General features: G+C 41.2%; 1 protein-coding gene across 1 annotated transcript; it reads right to left on the bottom strand.

The window, feature by feature from the left end:
• Positions 1–4,514: 4,514 nt before the first annotated feature.
• Positions 4,515–7,385, bottom strand: Pate1 (prostate and testis expressed 1). Its single transcript, XM_090319760.1, has 5 exons — positions 7,334–7,385; positions 7,012–7,047; positions 6,321–6,353; positions 5,916–6,038; positions 4,515–4,648 (listed from the first exon to the last, which is right to left on the bottom strand). The coding sequence occupies exons 1-5, from the start codon at positions 7,383–7,385 to the stop codon at positions 4,515–4,517; spliced, it is 378 nt and encodes a 125-aa protein (XP_090175886.1).
• Between the last annotated feature and the right edge of the window lie 11,521 nt (positions 7,386–18,906).

Here is an 18,906-nt window from a genome sequence, read left to right as displayed (position 1 = left end):
GCTTGCTTCAAACCAAGATCCTCAGCTTCCTGATTAGCTAGTAACACAGGCGTGAGTCAGTGCCCAGCTTCTGTTGCAAATAGTTAACTTGCAAATGTTACAGAGAAAGGTTTTCTTCATATATACATCTAAAATGGTCATTTGATCACGATCTGTTGATGAAAAGCTATCCAGCATTGTATGTATAAATATCACATGCTTTGGAGATTGAAAGGTAATAAAGATTTGCTTTTTAATTTTGTTTTGACTATCATTATTTTAACTTTTAGTATATTACTAGGACTAGTCCAAGTGCTTTTTTTTATGACCTTGTTGTTAGGTTGGCCTCGGAAAAATGGCCTCTTCCCTTTGTTTTCATGAGAAACCACATGTAGAGTCATTCCCCATCGTTCTCTCCATGCAAAACTGCACACGGCCCTCCCTAGAAGTCCCTGTCCAGCAACTCTGAGCCAGGTAACTGGTTGTTGCATACTTGTGGGTGGGACATTGGGAGGTTCCCCAGGCTCTGAAGTCACTTCCTCATCCTCTGATTTCTCAAGGCTAGAACTCTACCACTTGAGCCTCAGCACCACTTCTGGCTTTTTCTAAGTATGTGGTACCAAGGAATCCAACCCGGGTCTTCGTGCATGCTAGGCAAGCACTCTACCACTAGGCCAAACTCCCAGCCCATGTGGGTACATTTATATACATACATATGTAACCATGTATGTCCTTGTCTGTCAGATCAGAGCCTACATGACACCAGTAGTTGTGAGCACTTCAGCCCCTAGACCTTGGTTTCTAAGACCCTTCTGTAAAGGGGGTCCTTGAAGGAATGGCTAATGTTAGGAGTAGAGCAGAAAATTTGAAAGTTGACTCTGGAACCCAATGGAGACAAATTAAAGATACACAGAAAAAACTGAGAAAATAATCAATGTCCCCAAACTAGAATAACAGAATAAATGTACATAAAGAATCAAGTGAATACCCATGAGTTTTTGAGAATTATGACAAAACTGATTTTTCAAAGGACTAAATCTCTCCTGCAGAAAAGTTACACATAATTAACCATCAACTATTCTCCCCTTGACAAGATATAACTTGAGCCCTTTACTTGTGGCATGTATACACTGACTGTTGGCTTCTAAATGTATAATATAGAAAGTTGGTGAGGATGAGGGAAAGAAATTAGGTAACAGTGCAGTTACAAAATTTGACAAACTCTAGCCAGAATATCAAGGGTGAGTGGTAAATTACATGATAAACTATTTGGCAATTGCCTTCGTATGATTTGAAGAAAATGATTCCTTGTCTTTTTAGCCTTTCTCTCAATAACAAATGACTCTGTATAACATAATAAAGCTATCAGAAAAATACTCCTCAAAGCAGTGAAGATTGTGAAAAATGAAATATCTGAGAAATTATGACAGTCTCAAGGAGCCCACAGAAATGTAATAACTTAATGCAATGTCATCTCCTTCACAGAAAAGGGATATTAAGTGTCATACACTTGTCATCCTAGCCACATCAAAATGTCTTAAAATTGTCAGATCCCAGGCTGAGCCAAAAAGAAGACCAAACTTAGACTGGAGGCATGGCTCAGTGGTATGGCCTAGCAAGCATAAAGTCCTGAGATCAGCCCCTCGTAACACCAGTCAACCAGTAAATAATTCACAGAATGGTACATCATAATGGAGGAAGGTAATATTTTGAATATATAAAAAATTACAACTTGGGAAGTGGTGGAGCCACAGGTGGCATTATCCACTTACAGAGGAAGATGAGCTTTTCAGAGCTCTACTTCCGGGAACCTACAGGCCTAACTCTGCTTACAGTAAGCAAAGCAGGCATACTCAAGAACAAAGATGCCCAAGGAAAGCAGGTTCTATTCTAGATTAAAAATGCCAGTATTCGGAAGCCAGAAATGCCTGGGAGAATTCAACCAAGGGCAAGAGAGGCAAAATTCTTCATGGCTCAATTCGATTTCCTTTCGTCAACCATTTTGGAGCAGCTGCCAGGAATGCATTATGGGAAATATGTGAGACATTATTTAGGAAGATGGACTACATTTAGCTGTATAGCATGTCATTTATTTGCTAAATATTCATTCATTGAATATGTGCCAAGCACTGCACTAAGTGCTGATTTACATTAATAAGGGAAGCATGGTTTTTATCTTAAAGAAACTTACAATTTAATGTGGAATATGCCTAATTTCTAGCAACCACAAAATAAATTTAAAAATCCATGAATAAAAAAATTACAACTCAGGGCAGGAGCATGGCCAAGTGGTAGAGTGCTTGCCTAGTATGCATGAGGCCCCAGGTTCGATTCCTTGTTACCACATACACAGAAAAGGCTGGAAGGCTCAAGTGGTAGAATGCTAGCCTTGAGAAAGCCCAAGGACAGTTCCCTGGCCCTTAGTTCAATCCCCAGAACTGGAAAAAAAATTTTTACAACTCAACAACAGCAAAATAAGCAACCTAAGTAAAAAGAAATGGGCAAATGACTTAAGTAGATCTTTTTCTAAAGAATATACACATGTATTCAATCATACATGGAAAGGTGCTCAAACTACTACTCATTATGGAAATGCATATAAAAATTCCAGTGAGATATCACTTCACACCAATTAGAATAATTCTGATCAGAAAAGAAAATAGCACAAATTAATGTGTTAGTAAAGACAGAGAGAAATCAAGACACCAGTGTATTCTTCATTGGAGTATAAAGTACTGGAGTGTATGTGGACTATAGCATAGCATTTCCTCAGAACTTTAAAAATAGAATTAGCAGGGCCGAGAGTTAGGCCTAGTAGTAGAGTGCTTACTTAGCATGCACGAAGACCCAGGTTCAATTCCTCGGTACCACATACATAGAAAAAAAAACAGAAGTGGTGCTATGGCTCAAGTGGTAGAGCTCTAGCCTTGAGAAAAATCCAAGGACAGTGCTCAGGCCCTGAGCTTAAGCCCAGGACTGGCAAAAAAAATAGAATTAACATATGATATGGAAATTATATTTCTGTGCATATACCCAAAAAAGTGAAAATTGAGGTTGCATGGAGAGATGAGGTGGGAGATGTGGGTAGAGGTTGCCTATGGTATATAAAGTCATAGCCAGAGAAGACACTGGCATTGTTGCTCTGAGGTATCATGAGGTATCTGAGGTGTCTTATTTTATAAAAAATAAGACACACAACCAATATCAACCAGATGAGAAGAATACTCACAGTATGCAGAGGCAGAGTATAGTTGACATTATTGTGCTGTGTAATCAAACATAGCTAGAAGAGAGGATTTTGCATGCTATGTAAAGAAAGAATATTTAAGGCAATGGAAAACCTAAGTATCTTGACTTGATCAATGCGTGTATATTGTATTAGTATACCAAAATATCAGTCTGCATTTTGTTTTGTTTTGCTTTGATATGAGCGTCAGTACTGAGGTTGAGCTCGGTCTCACACTCTCACTTGGCTTTTTCCTTTCAAGGATAGTGCTGCACCACTTGAGCCATACTCTACACCTGCCTTTTTGCTGGTTAATGGGAGATAAGAATTTTTAAAAAGCCATCTTACGCTGGCTTTGAACCAAGATCCTCAGATCTCAGCCTCCTGAAGAGCTAGGATTATGGGTTTGAGCCACTAGCACCCAGCTTACCATATACTCTTCAACTAATAAATGCTAGAAGGCAAAACACCTTTCTTTGTGTCTCTGGTTCAAGTTCCTTTCTATCTCTTAATCTTCTGTTCACTAGGTCTGGAGAAAATACTCATTAATAAAATCCAAAGCCAGATGCTGATGGCTCTCACATATAATCCTAGATACTCAGAGGGCTGAGATCTGAGGATCTTAGGCTGAAGCCAGCCCAGAGAAGGAAAGTATATGAGACTCTTATCTCCAATTAATCAGCAAAAAGCCAGAAGTAAAGGTGTGACTCAAGTGTAGAGTGCCAGCTTTGAGTCAAACAGCTACAGACAGCTCCTAACTCTGAGTTCAAGCTCCACTGCTAACATAAAAGCAAATAAACAATAATGAACAACAAATAAGTAAACAATGAATGAAATCCAAGAAGTCTTGAACCATTCCTTTTCATTCACTCTTCTGTGTGAGACCAGTGTTCTTCTGCATTAATTAGAGTGGGAGAAGAAACAATACGGGGGACGGAGGGGAAGAAGGAGGAAAAAGGGAATATCATGCCACAGAAGGAAGGGAAGAAGCAAGAAAGAGAGGAAAAAACTGTCTTTTGAAATAGAACTATTCTTTCCCTCTTTTTCTGACAACTTGGCTAATAATATAAGTGAATACTCTAGGTTTATAATCATTTGTGGGATATATTGATCTTGTTCTTAAGGTTTCACTTTTATTATTATTATTTAGAGTAAGACAGATACTCTAGAAGAAGAGAGGGCTTCTTCCTTGACATGAGGAAACCAGATCCATATTTGCAGTCCTCTTCAGTATGTTTTCAGGAGACTTTGTGGAGGTGCTAAGATGGCACCCACCCAGATTTAGGGCCCACTGGAGGCCCTGCCATAGTTAAAGATCTTCATTGCATAGGTCATAGCCTCGACAGCATTTGAAGGTCACAAAGTAGACACTCCACTTTATGTTTCTCACATTGGCACAGTTCTTCACGCAGCCCATGAAGGTTAGCCAGAGGGTATGATCCGCTGAATTGGGAAAGAGGAACAGATCAGTAAGCCTGATTCTTAATCTTCTGAAAAACAAATTCTCTTTAGCTCTCACCCAGAGCTGAAAATAACATCCTGAAGTTTAGGGCTGGGCTGTTTGAATGCGAAGGATTCTAAGATGCTGTAGATAATACTATAACTGTTTTAGAATCTTATTACAGGTGGAAAACATGTGAGCAACAATTTGGGGATTGCCAAAGCTGAGTTTCTATAGAAGGAAGGGTTATAAATGCCAGGGGTGTGTGGAACATAAAATGGGGGAAACAAGAGAAATCAGTCTTACTGTTAAGGATTGACTCTCACCCTGTTTTCCCAGGTATGTACAGATACCAGGCAAGGCACCAAAGGTAAGTTCAGAATAGCACTTCAGCTGGGCAATCTAACCAAACCTGATTGTAAACATTCCATCATAGGCCCAATCAAAAATCTCCCCAATTTTCTTGACCTGATGGTCCTTGCATTAACCTCTGCCTCCTTGCTCAGACCTCATAAAACCCAGCTCCTGTCCCAGCTCAGACACATTCTCTCTAAGCCCCTGGGAAGGCTGCATCCCTCATTGCGTCATACACAGTCTGACCTCTTCCTTTCTCCTCAATTTTCCTAACACTTACCTTTCAGGGACTATTTAGCCAGTGTCTTCCAGTCCCTCCGCACCCTCTGTTTGTTTACTTATTTATGGGGAAGTTGAGGCAGGCACTGTAGCAACTAGTTGCTCTTCCTCTCAGCTCAGTTCAGTCTGCTGTTTTTCTACTGGGCTTCTCAAACACATACACACTACAGCCTCCAGTGATCACCTTCATCTGTGTGTGTGTGTGTGTGTGTGTGTGTGTGTGTGTGTGTGTGTGTGTGTGTGTACTGGAGCTTGAACTCAGGGCCTGAGCTCTATCCCTCACATTTTTTTGCTCAAGGCCAGTGTTCTACCATTTGAGCTACAGATCTATTTATGGCCTTTTGTTGGTTAATTGGAGATAAGAGTCACACAGAATTTCCTGCCTAAGCTGGCAACAAACCATGATCCTCAGATCTCAGCCTCCAGGGTAGCTAGGATTTCAAGAGTGACCCACTGGTGCCCAGCCATCTGTTTTTTCATTATGGCACATGATAGGGTCAAAGACATCAGCCACCCTAGACGTCTAGACCTGAGCCTGCTGGTAGTAACCTAATGTGACCCCACCCCACTGCAGTGGCCCTCGGGTCCTGGCAGATTCCTCCATCTTGTCTTTCTTTTCCCCATCCCACAACTTACCTTTGTACATCATCCCGATCGCACAGGCCTCTTCATTTGTGGCTGTGCACACGCCTCTTCCTCTAGAGCACTTTTCTCCGGGGAACATGAGGTGACACATTCTGCACTGAATAACGTCCATCTCTTGTGCAGCAAATGGGGAAATAGAAGTGAGAGAAGACGGCACAGCCATGAAAGGTCCCACCTCCCCTTCCGATTCCAAACTTCGGTTGGAGTTACATGCCTTTATCATGCAGACTCCATGAAATGTGAACATTCTCCCTTATTGAAATGGGCTAGAGAGGGGTTGCAGTTTAAGGTAATAAGGGTTTTAGCTTGAAAAATGAGCACGGAAAGAAAGGGAGAGGGAGAAGGAAAAGAAACATCAATTGTGAGGTGGTCCAGGTAAAGGCTGTACATACTCACCAGAATTGTGTTTGCCAACAGCTACTTCCATATCTGTGCTGACAAGGAAGAGGTAAAATTCATCTGCAATTTTATCTTAGATTTACCTCCTGCCTCCTGCCTTTGTCATTTCCCTCCTCAGGACTTATTCTCTACTCTCAGCCTGGAGCCAGAAAAAGCTAAGGTTCTTTCTGTTCTTTCAAAGCTAAGTCATGCACCTGTGATCTAGTCCACCCCTTCTTCCAGTACTCTTCATCCCCTTAAAGCATCTCAGACTCTCAGCCCTGTAGGATGGAACGCAGGCCAGCAGAAAGAGGAGAAATGCACATTTGAGGTCTCATTCTTTTCCTTCCAATTGGCCTTCTGTGGTTGTTCTCATCCTTGCAGGCCTGGAACCTGACAATGGAAACATTCATCCGAGACTCTTGATTGCTACACCTTAGTTTTGGACAGTTGGTGTCTGTAAAGTCAGGATTCTACTTCTTCCATCTTTCTAACTCTTCATAAACATACCCTGTTGGTTGCTCTTGGGATTGCTTTGTCCGTCCTCAAATCTGCTCTCCTTCTAGCCCCATTCTGCTAGATGAGGTTGTTGAAATTTAAGGTCTATTTCTTTTTATTTTTTCAACTTCCTTTCAGTCCCTGTTATCTACCTGAAACCACTCACCTCCATACCTTCTTCCATTCCCATCTTGCGTTCATTTCTACTTACCTGAATACTCTTTCTCTGCAAATGACCCAGATAGGACTGTTGAAACAACCAAGAAATGCCACATTGTCTGAAGATCTCACAGTTCCAACCCCCATCTCATAGCTTCTAGGGAAATCCTCTCAGTTTCTCTGCTCCCTACCCATTTCCTCCTATAAAGGCCTTTCCTTAAAGTCCGGGACATTTCATACATTGTGCGTGGAAAATCACTGCCCAGAGCTAGTTAACAACTCACTTCGTGTTACCATGAAGGCTCTGCTATGGATCGCTGACTCAGTTTTAGATCCTGGACACTTCTCTCCAGCCATCTACCCTTGGAACTCACCCCTAGAGCAAGAGAGCAGAGTGAGGAGTCTCAGCAGGAGGGACCTGCTCATTTTAGAGGGAAAGAAGACCAGATTAGCACAGGAAACTTCAAAATTACCTATTTATACATCTGCGGGCCAGGCTTCCCGAGGAAGGGCTAGGGGTGGGGACACTGGGCGGCCTTGAAAGTCATATTTAGCTCCTACAGAAATACGCAATGTTGTCATTTCTCTTTTTGGCTACTTGGAGGAAGATGAGCTAGGAAGGTCTTGATTTGAAGTTCTTCCGGTCATGCCTCTCAAGATTTCTGTTGTCGAGTTTTCTGATCTCTGCAGCCTACCACTGTGTCAGAAGCCGGAAGGATAATCCAGAGCAGGATGCTCAGTTCTAGAGTGATATACAGCAAGGTACCTATTAAGAGCTGAGAGAACACAGGAGTATATGTAATTGGCTGGGTGCTGGTGGCTCACACCTGTAATTCTAGCTATTTAGGAGGCTGAGATCTGAGGATCACAGTTCAAAGCCAGCTGGAGCAGGGGAAGTCCATGAGAGTCTTATCTCCAATTAACCACCAGAAAACCAGAAGTGTCATTGTAGCTACAAGGGGTAGAGAGCTAATTCTGAAAAATAAAGCTCAGGGACAGCATCCAGACCCTGCGTTTAAGCCCCATAACTAACTAATTAAATGGATGGAAATTCACCTTCCAATTATTATTCTTTACAATTGATGTTCTCTTCATGGGTGGTTCAGTAGAAACATACTGCTTCATTGGTAATGGAAACACTTGCATATAATGACCTTTTTGAATAGGTTGAGTAGATTGATAGGGGTATCTTGAGATATCACTGTGGCAGATATCCCAAGTGATAAAGATTTAAAAAAAAAAAAAGAGGAAGAACAGCAGGCACTGTTCCTCACAGTGCCTTAATTCTGAAACCAGTACAGCTGGTACTAATGACCCATGAAGGAAAAAACAGTCCCTTCATGTGAAGGGTTTGAGGCCAGTTCAGATTAGATTGGCTTATCTTCTCCACACCCCCCTCCCCACCCTCAGCTATCGCTCTTTCCTCAAAGAGTAAATGGATAAAGAAATAAATAGATTCCATCTGTGCAATGGAATATTATTCAACAATGTAAAATAACGAACTATTGATACATGTAACAACAGGTCCTAAGGGAATGGCTAATGTTGAATGAAAACATTCAATTTCAAATGATAAGCAGTTTATTATTCCATTTATGTAACAATCTTAGAATAACCCCATCACAGTGGGGACGAATATTACCAGTGCTTGGCAGGCTTGAGAGTGAGGTGGAAAGCCTGCCTGTAAATGCTGTAGCTTGAAAGAGTTCCTTGGTAATAATGAATACTTACATGACTTTTTGGATGTTTTACACAAATGGTGCACGTGATAAAAATCTCATAGTAATACACACCAAAAAACAAATACATGTCAAAACTGATGAGACTGAAAAAGTGATGTTGAACCAATGTCTATTTTCTGGTTTAGGAATTGTTGAAGATAGTATCATGGGAAAGCTGGGTGAAAGATGCACAGAAGTCAGATACCAGTAGCTCATGATGGTAACCCTAGGTATTCAAGAGGGTGAACTCTGAAGATCATGGTTCAGAGCTATCCCAGGCCAATAATCCAGGAAATTCTTTAAGATTGTTATTATAAAGGTATTGTACAGAAGGGTTACAGTTACATAAATCAGGTAATGAATTGATTTCTCTTTGGATAAGGTCATCCTTTCCCTTACTCTTGCCCAGTTTTCCTCTCCCATCCTCACCCACAAGTTGTATAGTTCATTTTCAACCCAATGTCTAGTGAATTCAGCTGCTGCATTTGTTCACCCTTTGCCCCTCCTTTTCTGTGTCCCCCCTTTCCCTCCCAAAGACAGATAAATGAACAAACAAGACAAAAGAGAAGGAAAATGTTGAAAGGAAATGCCTCTTGTTTCCATTTCTTGGAGTTCATGTCAATAAATATTATTTTATATGATCAGAGGTACATAAGCATTGTACGTTTGTTATCCTCACCTAAGAATATCCTCCTTTGCTCTCACTGTGCATAAATGCCTAGAGTTGTGTATAATTTACCATGTTCCAGTGCATTTTAGACCTAGCTTCCACATATGAGAGAAAGCATGTGCCCTTTGTTTCTCTGAGTGTGGCTGAGCTCATGTCACATGATTTGTTCTAGGTTCATCCATTTCCCTGCAAATGAAATAATATTATTCTTTCTAATGGCTGTGTAAAATTCCACTGTGTATAGGTACCACGTTTTTTGGATCCACTCATTTATTGTAGGGCTTCTGCACTGTTTCCACAACTTGGCTACTGTGAATAGTGCAGCAATAAACATGGATAAGCAAGGCTCTTTATGGGATCCTGGCTTGTGATGTTCTGGGTAGATACGCAGGAGTGGTATGGCTGACTCATAGAGAAGGTCTGTTTTTGTTCTGAGGAACCTCCAAACTGCTATTCAGAGTGGTTGTACTAGTTTACATTGCCACCAACACTTCAATAGGGTTCCTTTACCCCCAAATCCCTGTCAACATTTGTTTGTATGTTTTCTTTCTCCCTAGAGAAGTTGTACAAGTTGTATTAGATTTATTGCTAGATACTGAGGCTATTGTTCCAGGAACTGCGTGGGATCCATTGCCTGGGGTCAGGAGAACAGAACAATCTGTCTACCGGGCCTTAGGTGGAGGTAATTTTGATGATAAGAGGCAAAAAATGAAAGGCAAAAAACTCAGTCAGCTGAGGCAAGGGAACACGCGGCATTCACAGTCTGAATGCCTGGCAGCATTCAGAGGTACGTGAAGACGGAAGAGAGGCTCAGAGCATGGAAAAGATAAAAATACACTCAAGGGAAAAAAAACCCAGCTCTGATGAATTCAGAGATTCTAGTGTGAGTTCAAATGATGGACATGGAAGGGTAGGAAAGGATGTATACAAAAGTAGATATCTCATTTTCCTGAGATTGCAAGATAGAGCCTCAGGCTTGTATGTGCTAAGAAAGTGCTCTACTACAGATGTGTGTCTCTGTAGCTCTATCACCTTGGCCTAGAAGGGGAGAATCTCATAAACTTACCACACTCCCTTTCCCATTCCAGAAAAGTCACTCCCCAAACAAAGGTCTAAGATGTCAACTCAAAGTCACTCTTATGAGAACTCTCAGCTTGGGTACCACCCAAGTTCCAGCTCTCCAAAATGTAATAGGTACTACATTTCAGTATCACCAGTGTAACAGGGATTTATCTCACCATGCCGGCCTTTCCAGGGGTGCTATAGTTTGAGTGTGACCCTGAAAGGTTCATCTGCTAAAAGCTTAGTCCCTGATGTTGTGTCAAGGTAACAACCTCTAAGAAGACTGAGATCTAAGGAGCACAGTTCAAATTCAGCCAGAAAAAGTCTATGAGGGTTTTATTGTTAATTAGCTAGCAAAAAGCTGGCTGACAGTGTGAAGCTTTGAGTTCAAGCCCCAGTGCTAGCACTAAAAAAAAGGAACAAATCAGGGGCTGGGAGTTTGGCCTAGTGGTTAAAGTGCTTGCCTAGCATACGCGAAGACCTGGGTTCGATTCCTTGGTACCACATACATAGAAAAAAGCTGAAAGTGGTGCTGAGGCTCAAGTGGTAGAGCTCTAGCCTTGAGAAAGTCCAAGGACAGTGCTCAGGTCCTGAGCTCAAGCCCAGGACTGCCCCCCCCCCCAAAAGGAACAAATCAACAACAGGAAGTAGAGCTGTGGCTCAAAGTAGTAGAGCACTAATCTTGAGCAAAAGCAGCTCAAGGATGACAGTACTCAGGCCCTGATTTCAAGCCCCACAACCCACAAAAATGAGTGATTGAAAATGAATGAATGAATAAACAAACAAATAAATAATGTAAAGGACTGGAAGTATGGTTCCAATGGTAAGAGTGTTTGCCTAGCAAATATAAAGCTCTAATCAGGTTCAAAACCCCTGTGCCATAATGTATAATGCATAATATGATATAAAATATATAATGAATAAAATGTGTATATAATATATTATATAATATGTGTTATATATTATATATAGTATATATAGCCTCCATGTGTTTGCATATGTAGCCACCTATTTCTTTTTCTTGTTGGGATAATGTATAGAGGGGTTACAGTTACATTCATCAGGGAGTAGGTACATTACTTCTCACACATTCATACCCCCTCTAATGTTTATGTCCCCATTTCCTTCTCCCAATCCTCTTGTTTTCCCCCTTCCCTTTCCTATTTCAAATAAACAAATAATCGTATATACAATATACCAGGTAACAAAGTCAGATACAGTAACAATATGAGATTAACCGTAAGGGCAAAAAAAGAGAAGAGAAATAACATAGGACCTTAAGAACAACAATCCCACAAGATAAAGCTCTTATTGCCATATCCTAGAGATCCTTTCATTTAGCTCATCCTATATGACTGTATATACCTAGATTTTAAGCTATTGTAATCCTCTTCTGGGAGAATCCTGGATTTGTACTAATTATTACAAATAAGGGAAACCAGGGAGTCTGTGTTTCTTTGGGTCTGGCTTACTTCACTTAATGTGAATTTTTCCAAGTCTTTCCATTTCCTTACAAAAGGGGAGATGTCGTTCTTTCTGACAGTAGCATAGAATTCCATTGTATGTAAGTACCACATCTTCTTGATCCATTCATCTACTGAGGGGCATCTGGGTTGGTTCCACACGTTTGCTATGGTAAGTAATGCTGCAAAGAACATCATTGGGCTAGTAACTTTAGTATGCCCTTGTTTCTAGGCATTAGGGTAAATGTCAAGGAGTGGGATTTCTGGGGCATGGGGGAGCTCTGTGTTTAGTCTTTTGAGGAGTTGCCGTACTGCTTTCCAGAATGGTCGAACGAGTTTACACTCCACCGACAGTATAGTAGTGATCCCTCCTGGCCACATCCCTGCCAGCATCTGTTGTTATGAGATTTCTTGATCATGGCCATTCTAACTGGAGTGAGGTGGAATCTCAAAGTTGCTTTGATTTGCATTTCTTTAATCCTCCTATTTTTTTGAGATTTTTAAATTGTATTTTATTGTCTGGATAATGTATAGAGGGGTTACAATTGCATTTGTCAAGTAATGGGTACATTACTTCTTAAAACGCTACCCCTTCTCATGTTTTTAATCCCCCTTTTCTTCCCCCCACTCTCTCCCAATCATCTTGTTTTCCTCCTTTCCTTTCTTATTTTAAATAAGTGTATATACAGTATACTAGGTAACAAAATCAGATACAGTAACCACATGAAATTAACCATAACTGTAACCTCCTATTTTTATCTGGCTATCACTGCCTAGTTTTATTCCATTGTGACCTGATAAAATACAAAAAATTATTTTAATTTTTTAAATGTCTATTAATACTTATTTTATGAATTTCTTAATAAAGACCCAGAAACACAATGAATTAAAGAAAGTTTGGACAAATGGGACTGTATTAAACTGCAGAGCTTCTGTATGGCAAATGACATAGCTAGCAAGCTAAACAAAAAGCCCAGAGTGGGAGAAGATCTTCACTAACCATACAACAGACAAAGGCCTCATATCTAAAATATATCAACAGCTCAAAAAATTGAATCACTCCAAAACTAATCTCCAAAGAAACAACCATTCCATAGAAAGATGGGCCAAAGACTTACAAGAGTCTTTGAAGAAGAAATAAGAATGGCCTATAGACACATGAAGAAATTCTCGATATCTCCGGCCATAAAAGAAATGCAAATCAAAACAACTCTGAGATTCCACCTCATTCCAGTTAGAATGGCCATGATCAAGAAATCTAATAACAACAGATGCTGGAGGGGATGTGGCCAGGAGGGATCACTACTATACTGTCGGTGGAGTGTAAACTCGTTCAACCATTCTGGAAAGCAGTATGGCAACTCCTCAAAAGACTAAACATAGAGCTCCTCTATGACCTAGCAATCCCACTCCTTAACATTTACCCAATCTTCCAGAAACAAGGACATACTAAAGCCATTAGCCCAATGATGTTCTTTGCAGCATTACTTACCATAGCAAATGTGTGGAACCAACCCAGATGCCCCTCAGTAGATGAATGGATCAAGAAGATGTGGTACTTACATACAATGGAATTCTATGCTGCTGTTAGAAAGAACGACATCGCCCCATTTGTAAGGAAATGGAAAGACTTGGAAAAAATCATATTAAGTGAAGTAAGCCAGGCCCCAAAGAACATAAGCTCAATGGTTTTCCTCATTTGTCATAATTTGTACAAACCTTGGACTCTCCTAGAAGAGGATTATAATAGCTCAAAACCTAGATGCATAAGGCTATATAGGATGAAGCTAAATGAAAGGACCTTCAGGATATGGAAACAAGAGTCATATAATGTGTGATTGTTGTTCTTAATATACTGTTATTTTCATCTGTTTTGTTGTCCCTTGGTTATTCTCATATTGTTACAGAATCTTACCTTGCTATCTGGTATATTCTATATATGATTATTTGCTTATTTGAAATAGGAAAGGGAAGGGGGAAAACAAGATGAGGGGAACGGTGAGGGAGGAAAATGGGTACAAAAACATGAGAAGGGGTACCAATATGTGTGAAGTAATATACCTTCTATCTGGTGAATATAACTGTAACCCTTCTATTAATTACAATAAAAAAGTTACAACTGGAAAAAAAACTTATTTTATGTCCAAAAATGTTATCTATTTTGCAGAAAGTTCTACAAACTTCTGGAAACAATGTATGTTAAAGACCATTGAGTACAATAGATTTTAATTCCATTTGTTCTATAGGATCGCTTAATTCTGAAGTTCCTTTGTTGATTTTCATCCAGATGATTTATCTGTTGGTGAGGGTGAGGTACTGACATCCGATCATTGTGTTAGGATCTATGACTTTATGTTCAATAGTATTTGTTTCACAAAATTGGATATGTATGTATGTATGTTTACCATTGCTACGGATTCTTCTCCTTGCCAATATGAACTGGCCTTTTTCTCATGTGATTAATTTTTTTTTTTGCCAGTCCTGGGCTTGAGCTCAGGGCCTGAGCACTGTCCTTGGACTTTCTCAAGGCTAGAGCTCTACCACTTGAGCCTCAGCACCACTTCCGGCTTTTTTCTATGTGTGTGGTATCGAGGAATCGAACCCGGGTCTTTGTGCATGCTAGGCAAGCACTCTACCACTAGGCCAAACTCCCGGACCCCTCCTGTGATTAATTTTTGTTGAAAGCCTGTTTTCTTTCAGGTGTGAGTTTAGCTACCCTGCTTATTTTGTGGCTCCATTTGTTTGGCACACATTTTTTTTTATCAACCTTTCACTTTAAACCTGCATTTGTTTTTGCCAGTGAGTTGTATTTCTTGTAGGCAGCAAACAGTTGCTCATCTTACTTCTTTTTCAATTCAGTGTACCAGTCTGTGTCTTTTAATTGAAGAAGTTGGACTGCTAAAATCCCTTAACATTATTGACAGGAATATAATTCCTATCCTCTGGGCCCCCAGTGTCTGAATTTGGGGTAGTTTCTACCACTTGAACCACAGCTCCACTTGCAGTTTGGGGGGTAGTGAATTGGAGATAAGTGTCTCACAGTCCTTCCTGGGCCGGCTTCAAATGGGGATCCTCAGATCTCACCCTCCTGAGGAGCCAGGATTAGACGTGGGAGCCACTGATGGAGGCCGAGCTTCCTTCATGCTTTCAGTGACTGGAATTTATCTTCCTTTGTGTGTGTGTAGGAGTCACTTAACAGCTTCTGCAGTGCTAATTCGGTGGTCACAGACTCCTTTCATTTCTCCTTCCCTCAGGAAGGGTACCTTTGCCGAATGTGGTTGTTTAGATTGCTTAGTCATCTTCTCTCAGGAGCCTTCCATATCCTCCTGGTGGTTAGAGTCTCAGGTAAGAAATCTCCTATTCTGCTGGCTTTGCCTTCAGAGCCGGCTCAGACCTTCATCCCTCTCTGTCAGTCCAATAGTATGTGATACGGCTAACTTGGGGAATCCAGCTCAGTCTAAGTGTGTTTTTGTACTCGTGTATGCCTATGCCTTCCCTTGGTGCTAGGTCTGTCTCTTTCCTATTAATGAATCCCTTGATGAGAAGCCCTGGGAGGGCTGTGGTCCAGGGACAGGAAGCAGAACACCCACTCTTCTTTGGAAAGAGGCAGGGCTCTGGAACACAGACAGATCGACTTCACCATTTGCAGCCTGGAAGAACATTATTCACAGAACTGGAGACCAGAGAAGAACCTTCAGCCTCATCACCACCCACAATCCAGTGCACCACTGCTGAGCCCTTCCTGGATCTTGACTGCTGGCCTCATCGCTCCTTCCCTTTCCATCTTTCCCGGCATACATGGATCAGCTCCTGTTCCTCGGGCTCCCAGGAGTCCTCCTGGTTTTGTGTCAGCCTCACATGGGAGGTGAGTTCTGTGAGGAGCTGAGGGAAAAAAAAAAGGATCAGGGCAATAGGATCTGGAAGAAATGTCACCATCACAAAGGGCAAAGGTCAAGAGCAGTGGGAGCAATGCTTGTAGAAGCCTTGTCCTTGAGCCTCTAGCTGACACAAATACCCTTTGCACCACACGAGTGCTTCCCAGGGACTCTTCTGTCTGCTAACTCCACCATAGCCAGCTCTAGGCTCCAGAGAGTTATCAGGAGAACTCTTGATGAGAAAACTAGAGAATAATTGGGGGTCTAGAAATGGAGGATATATATACAAACATACACACATACATATATACATACATACATACATACATACATACATACATACATACATACATGGAATAGCATCATTCCCCCAATTAAAGCCTCAGCCCTGGTTTAAAAAAGAACTCAGAAGACTGATCTTCATTCCTTGTCTCAACTGGACCCTTGGTTTCCTCTCCTAGCAATGAAGTGTCCACATTGGCAATCCCTTCAGGAACCATAGTTACAAGCTAAACCTGTAGAGAGAGGACACAGCTACTGAGAAGCCCTGAGACTCCTAAACAAACAAACAAAAAACAAATCATAACGGATTAACAGGCAACCTCCTCCCACTTTCCCCAGAAACCTGGGCTTCTCCAGGAGGTACACCTAGAACAGGGGGACTCCAGATGTCCCAGCAGTATGGCTAAGAACACCTTGGCAGCCCAGAGTCACAGCCTCCAGTCAGACATCTGTATCAGCAACTCTCCCATTGTCCTCTCCCTGAGTGGACTGCCCTGTTCTTACTCTATGATTCTGATGTCATATTCAGATCCGACAAAGAATCCCATCATATGTACCTCCTGTGATAAAGTGGATAAAACCATCTGCAGAAAGAACCTAGGTTACTGTGAAGCCAGATACCCTGACTTTGCATGCCAGTCTAAAGAAGTGTATGTGCTGGGTTTTACTGGAGGTAAGGAAACTTTATGGTTTGGGAGAAAAACAACACTGGATTCAAAATCAGAAGTCTCCTGTCCCATGAGCTTTAGTATTTACTTAGCCAAATTCTCATCTTGTTTTTTACTTTTGAATCCATAACTCTTTTATTATTTGTGTATCTGTGTGTAAGCTGTATATATGTATACGAGTGTATGCATACCAGCACTGATAAGTGAACTCAAGGCCTTACACGCTTGCCTGGCTTTTTCACTCAAAGGTAGAATTCTCTACCACTTGAGCCACAATTCCACTTGTAGCTTTTTGCTAGTTAATTGCAGATAAAAGTCTCATAGACGTTTCTTGCCTGGCCTGGATATTTTAACTTCAGTCCTCAGACCTCAGCCTCCTGAATAGTTAAAATTACAAGTATGAGTCAACAGCACCCAGCTTGTGCTTTTTTTTAAGTACTGCTTCACAGGCCCGGTGTCTCACACCTGTAATCCTAGCTGTTCAGGGGGATGAGATCTGAGAATCATGGTTCAAAGCCAGACCAGACAGGAAAATCTGTTAAACTCTTATCTTCAATTAACCTTCAGAGAAGTAGTGTGTGGCTCAAAGTGGTAGAGTGCTAGCCTTGAGCAATAAAGCTCAGGGACAAAGCTCCATAGCTGACAAAAAAAGCATTATTTTGATTATATCAATATATGCAGGCACAATGTAATAAATGCACACATGTACAATGTGGATTGATCAAATAGAATAGTTAGCTTTTTCATCTCCTTAGACATTAAAAAAGAAAAATCTGTGTGTCAGTTTGTGGAGTTTGAATTCCAGGCTTTGCACTCTTATTTTGCATTTCTACTCAAGGCTAGTGTTTTTAAAAACAAGAATTTTGTTTCAGTGAGTAATCTGCAAATTCCCATATTCCTGATATTCAGTGGTTTAAGTCCTAATAGATAATTAACCCTGCTATAAATGCATGTGTTGGGCACAGGGTGAGCTGCCCTGGAAGACCTTCTTTTGTGGAAGGGTTTTCAAGTCTCAAGCTGCCAGAAAATGACAGGAAAGGGAGGGGAGAGGAGGGAAGATAATGACAGTTTTATCACTTTCTCAGGCACCGATCTGATCTGGGGCCTCTCTTATTCCTCTACTTTCTACAGAATACGAGTATAAATATTCCATCCTGGGTTGCCCAGAAAGATGTATGGAATATGTGCTCATCTCGAAGTGGGAGAAAATTGTCTATAACTGTTGTCACAAAACCTACTGCAACAGCTTGCCGATACCAAGTACTGTCAAGGAAAATCCCTTCAAGTCCAAGTATTTTTCTAACACTACCAAATGATTTGCAAACCCTCCCACTATTCTTTCTTCTTCAGAATCTCAAGATTTGGATATGTCTGCACCCCCAGCCTCTGCCCCCACCCCCTACAGTCTCCTCTCCTGAGAGCGATGGATAGAGAATTTGGTGGATCATTGAAATGTTATCTAGGCCTACATCATCTTCACCAGATCCAGAATTTGGGTCTGCTCTTTGGGAGGGGGGCAAACCCCAAGTCTAGATGGAAATGGGATGCGTTAAGCTGTGCTGGGACATTTGTAAGACCACAAATGCCTTACAAAGAAGCTATAATTAATACAATAATAAGAATAATACTAATAACTGTACATCAAGGATTCATGGACAGTTACTATACTGACTCAGAAAAGGGAAATATTCTGGGCAGAGAATTGTCTGACAAAAGTCTCTGAGCTAGCTGGCCACAGATGACCCACACCTAAAATTCTAGCTACTTGAGAGGCTGAGATCTGAGGATTACAGTTCAAAACCATTCTGGAAGACTCTCATCTCCAATTAATCACAGAAGAAAGCCAGAAGTGGCACCGTGGCTCAAGTAGTAGAGCACTAGCCTTGAGTGAAATGAGTTCAGGGACAGTGAGCAGGCCCAGAGTTCAAGCTCCGGAAAAAAGAAGTTATTGAATTATTTCATCCCTTAGATGTTTGGGATCCTAATTCCCTTATGATCTGTGGGAGCAGGGTCTCTGAAAAGAAGGGTCTTGCTTTCCACACGCTTGGACTTCTGGCTGGGATTGGGTGGTGTGATGAGGGCAGAGGAAGGGGAAATTTCCTGGTGACTATAGGATGTAACTATTAAAAATCAGAGTGTAGCCAGGCACCCATGGCTCACGTCTATAATCTGAGCTACCTAGGATCATGGTTTGAAGCCACCCTAA

This window comes from Megascapheus bottae, chromosome 27 (assembly GCF_031878675.1).
Source record: "Megascapheus bottae isolate mThoBot1 chromosome 27, mThoBot2.hap1, whole genome shotgun sequence".
Lineage (NCBI taxonomy): Eukaryota > Metazoa > Chordata > Mammalia > Rodentia > Geomyidae > Megascapheus > Megascapheus bottae.
The sequence above is the reverse complement of the archived record's forward strand: the minus strand, read 5'-3'. Positions and strand labels throughout refer to the sequence as shown.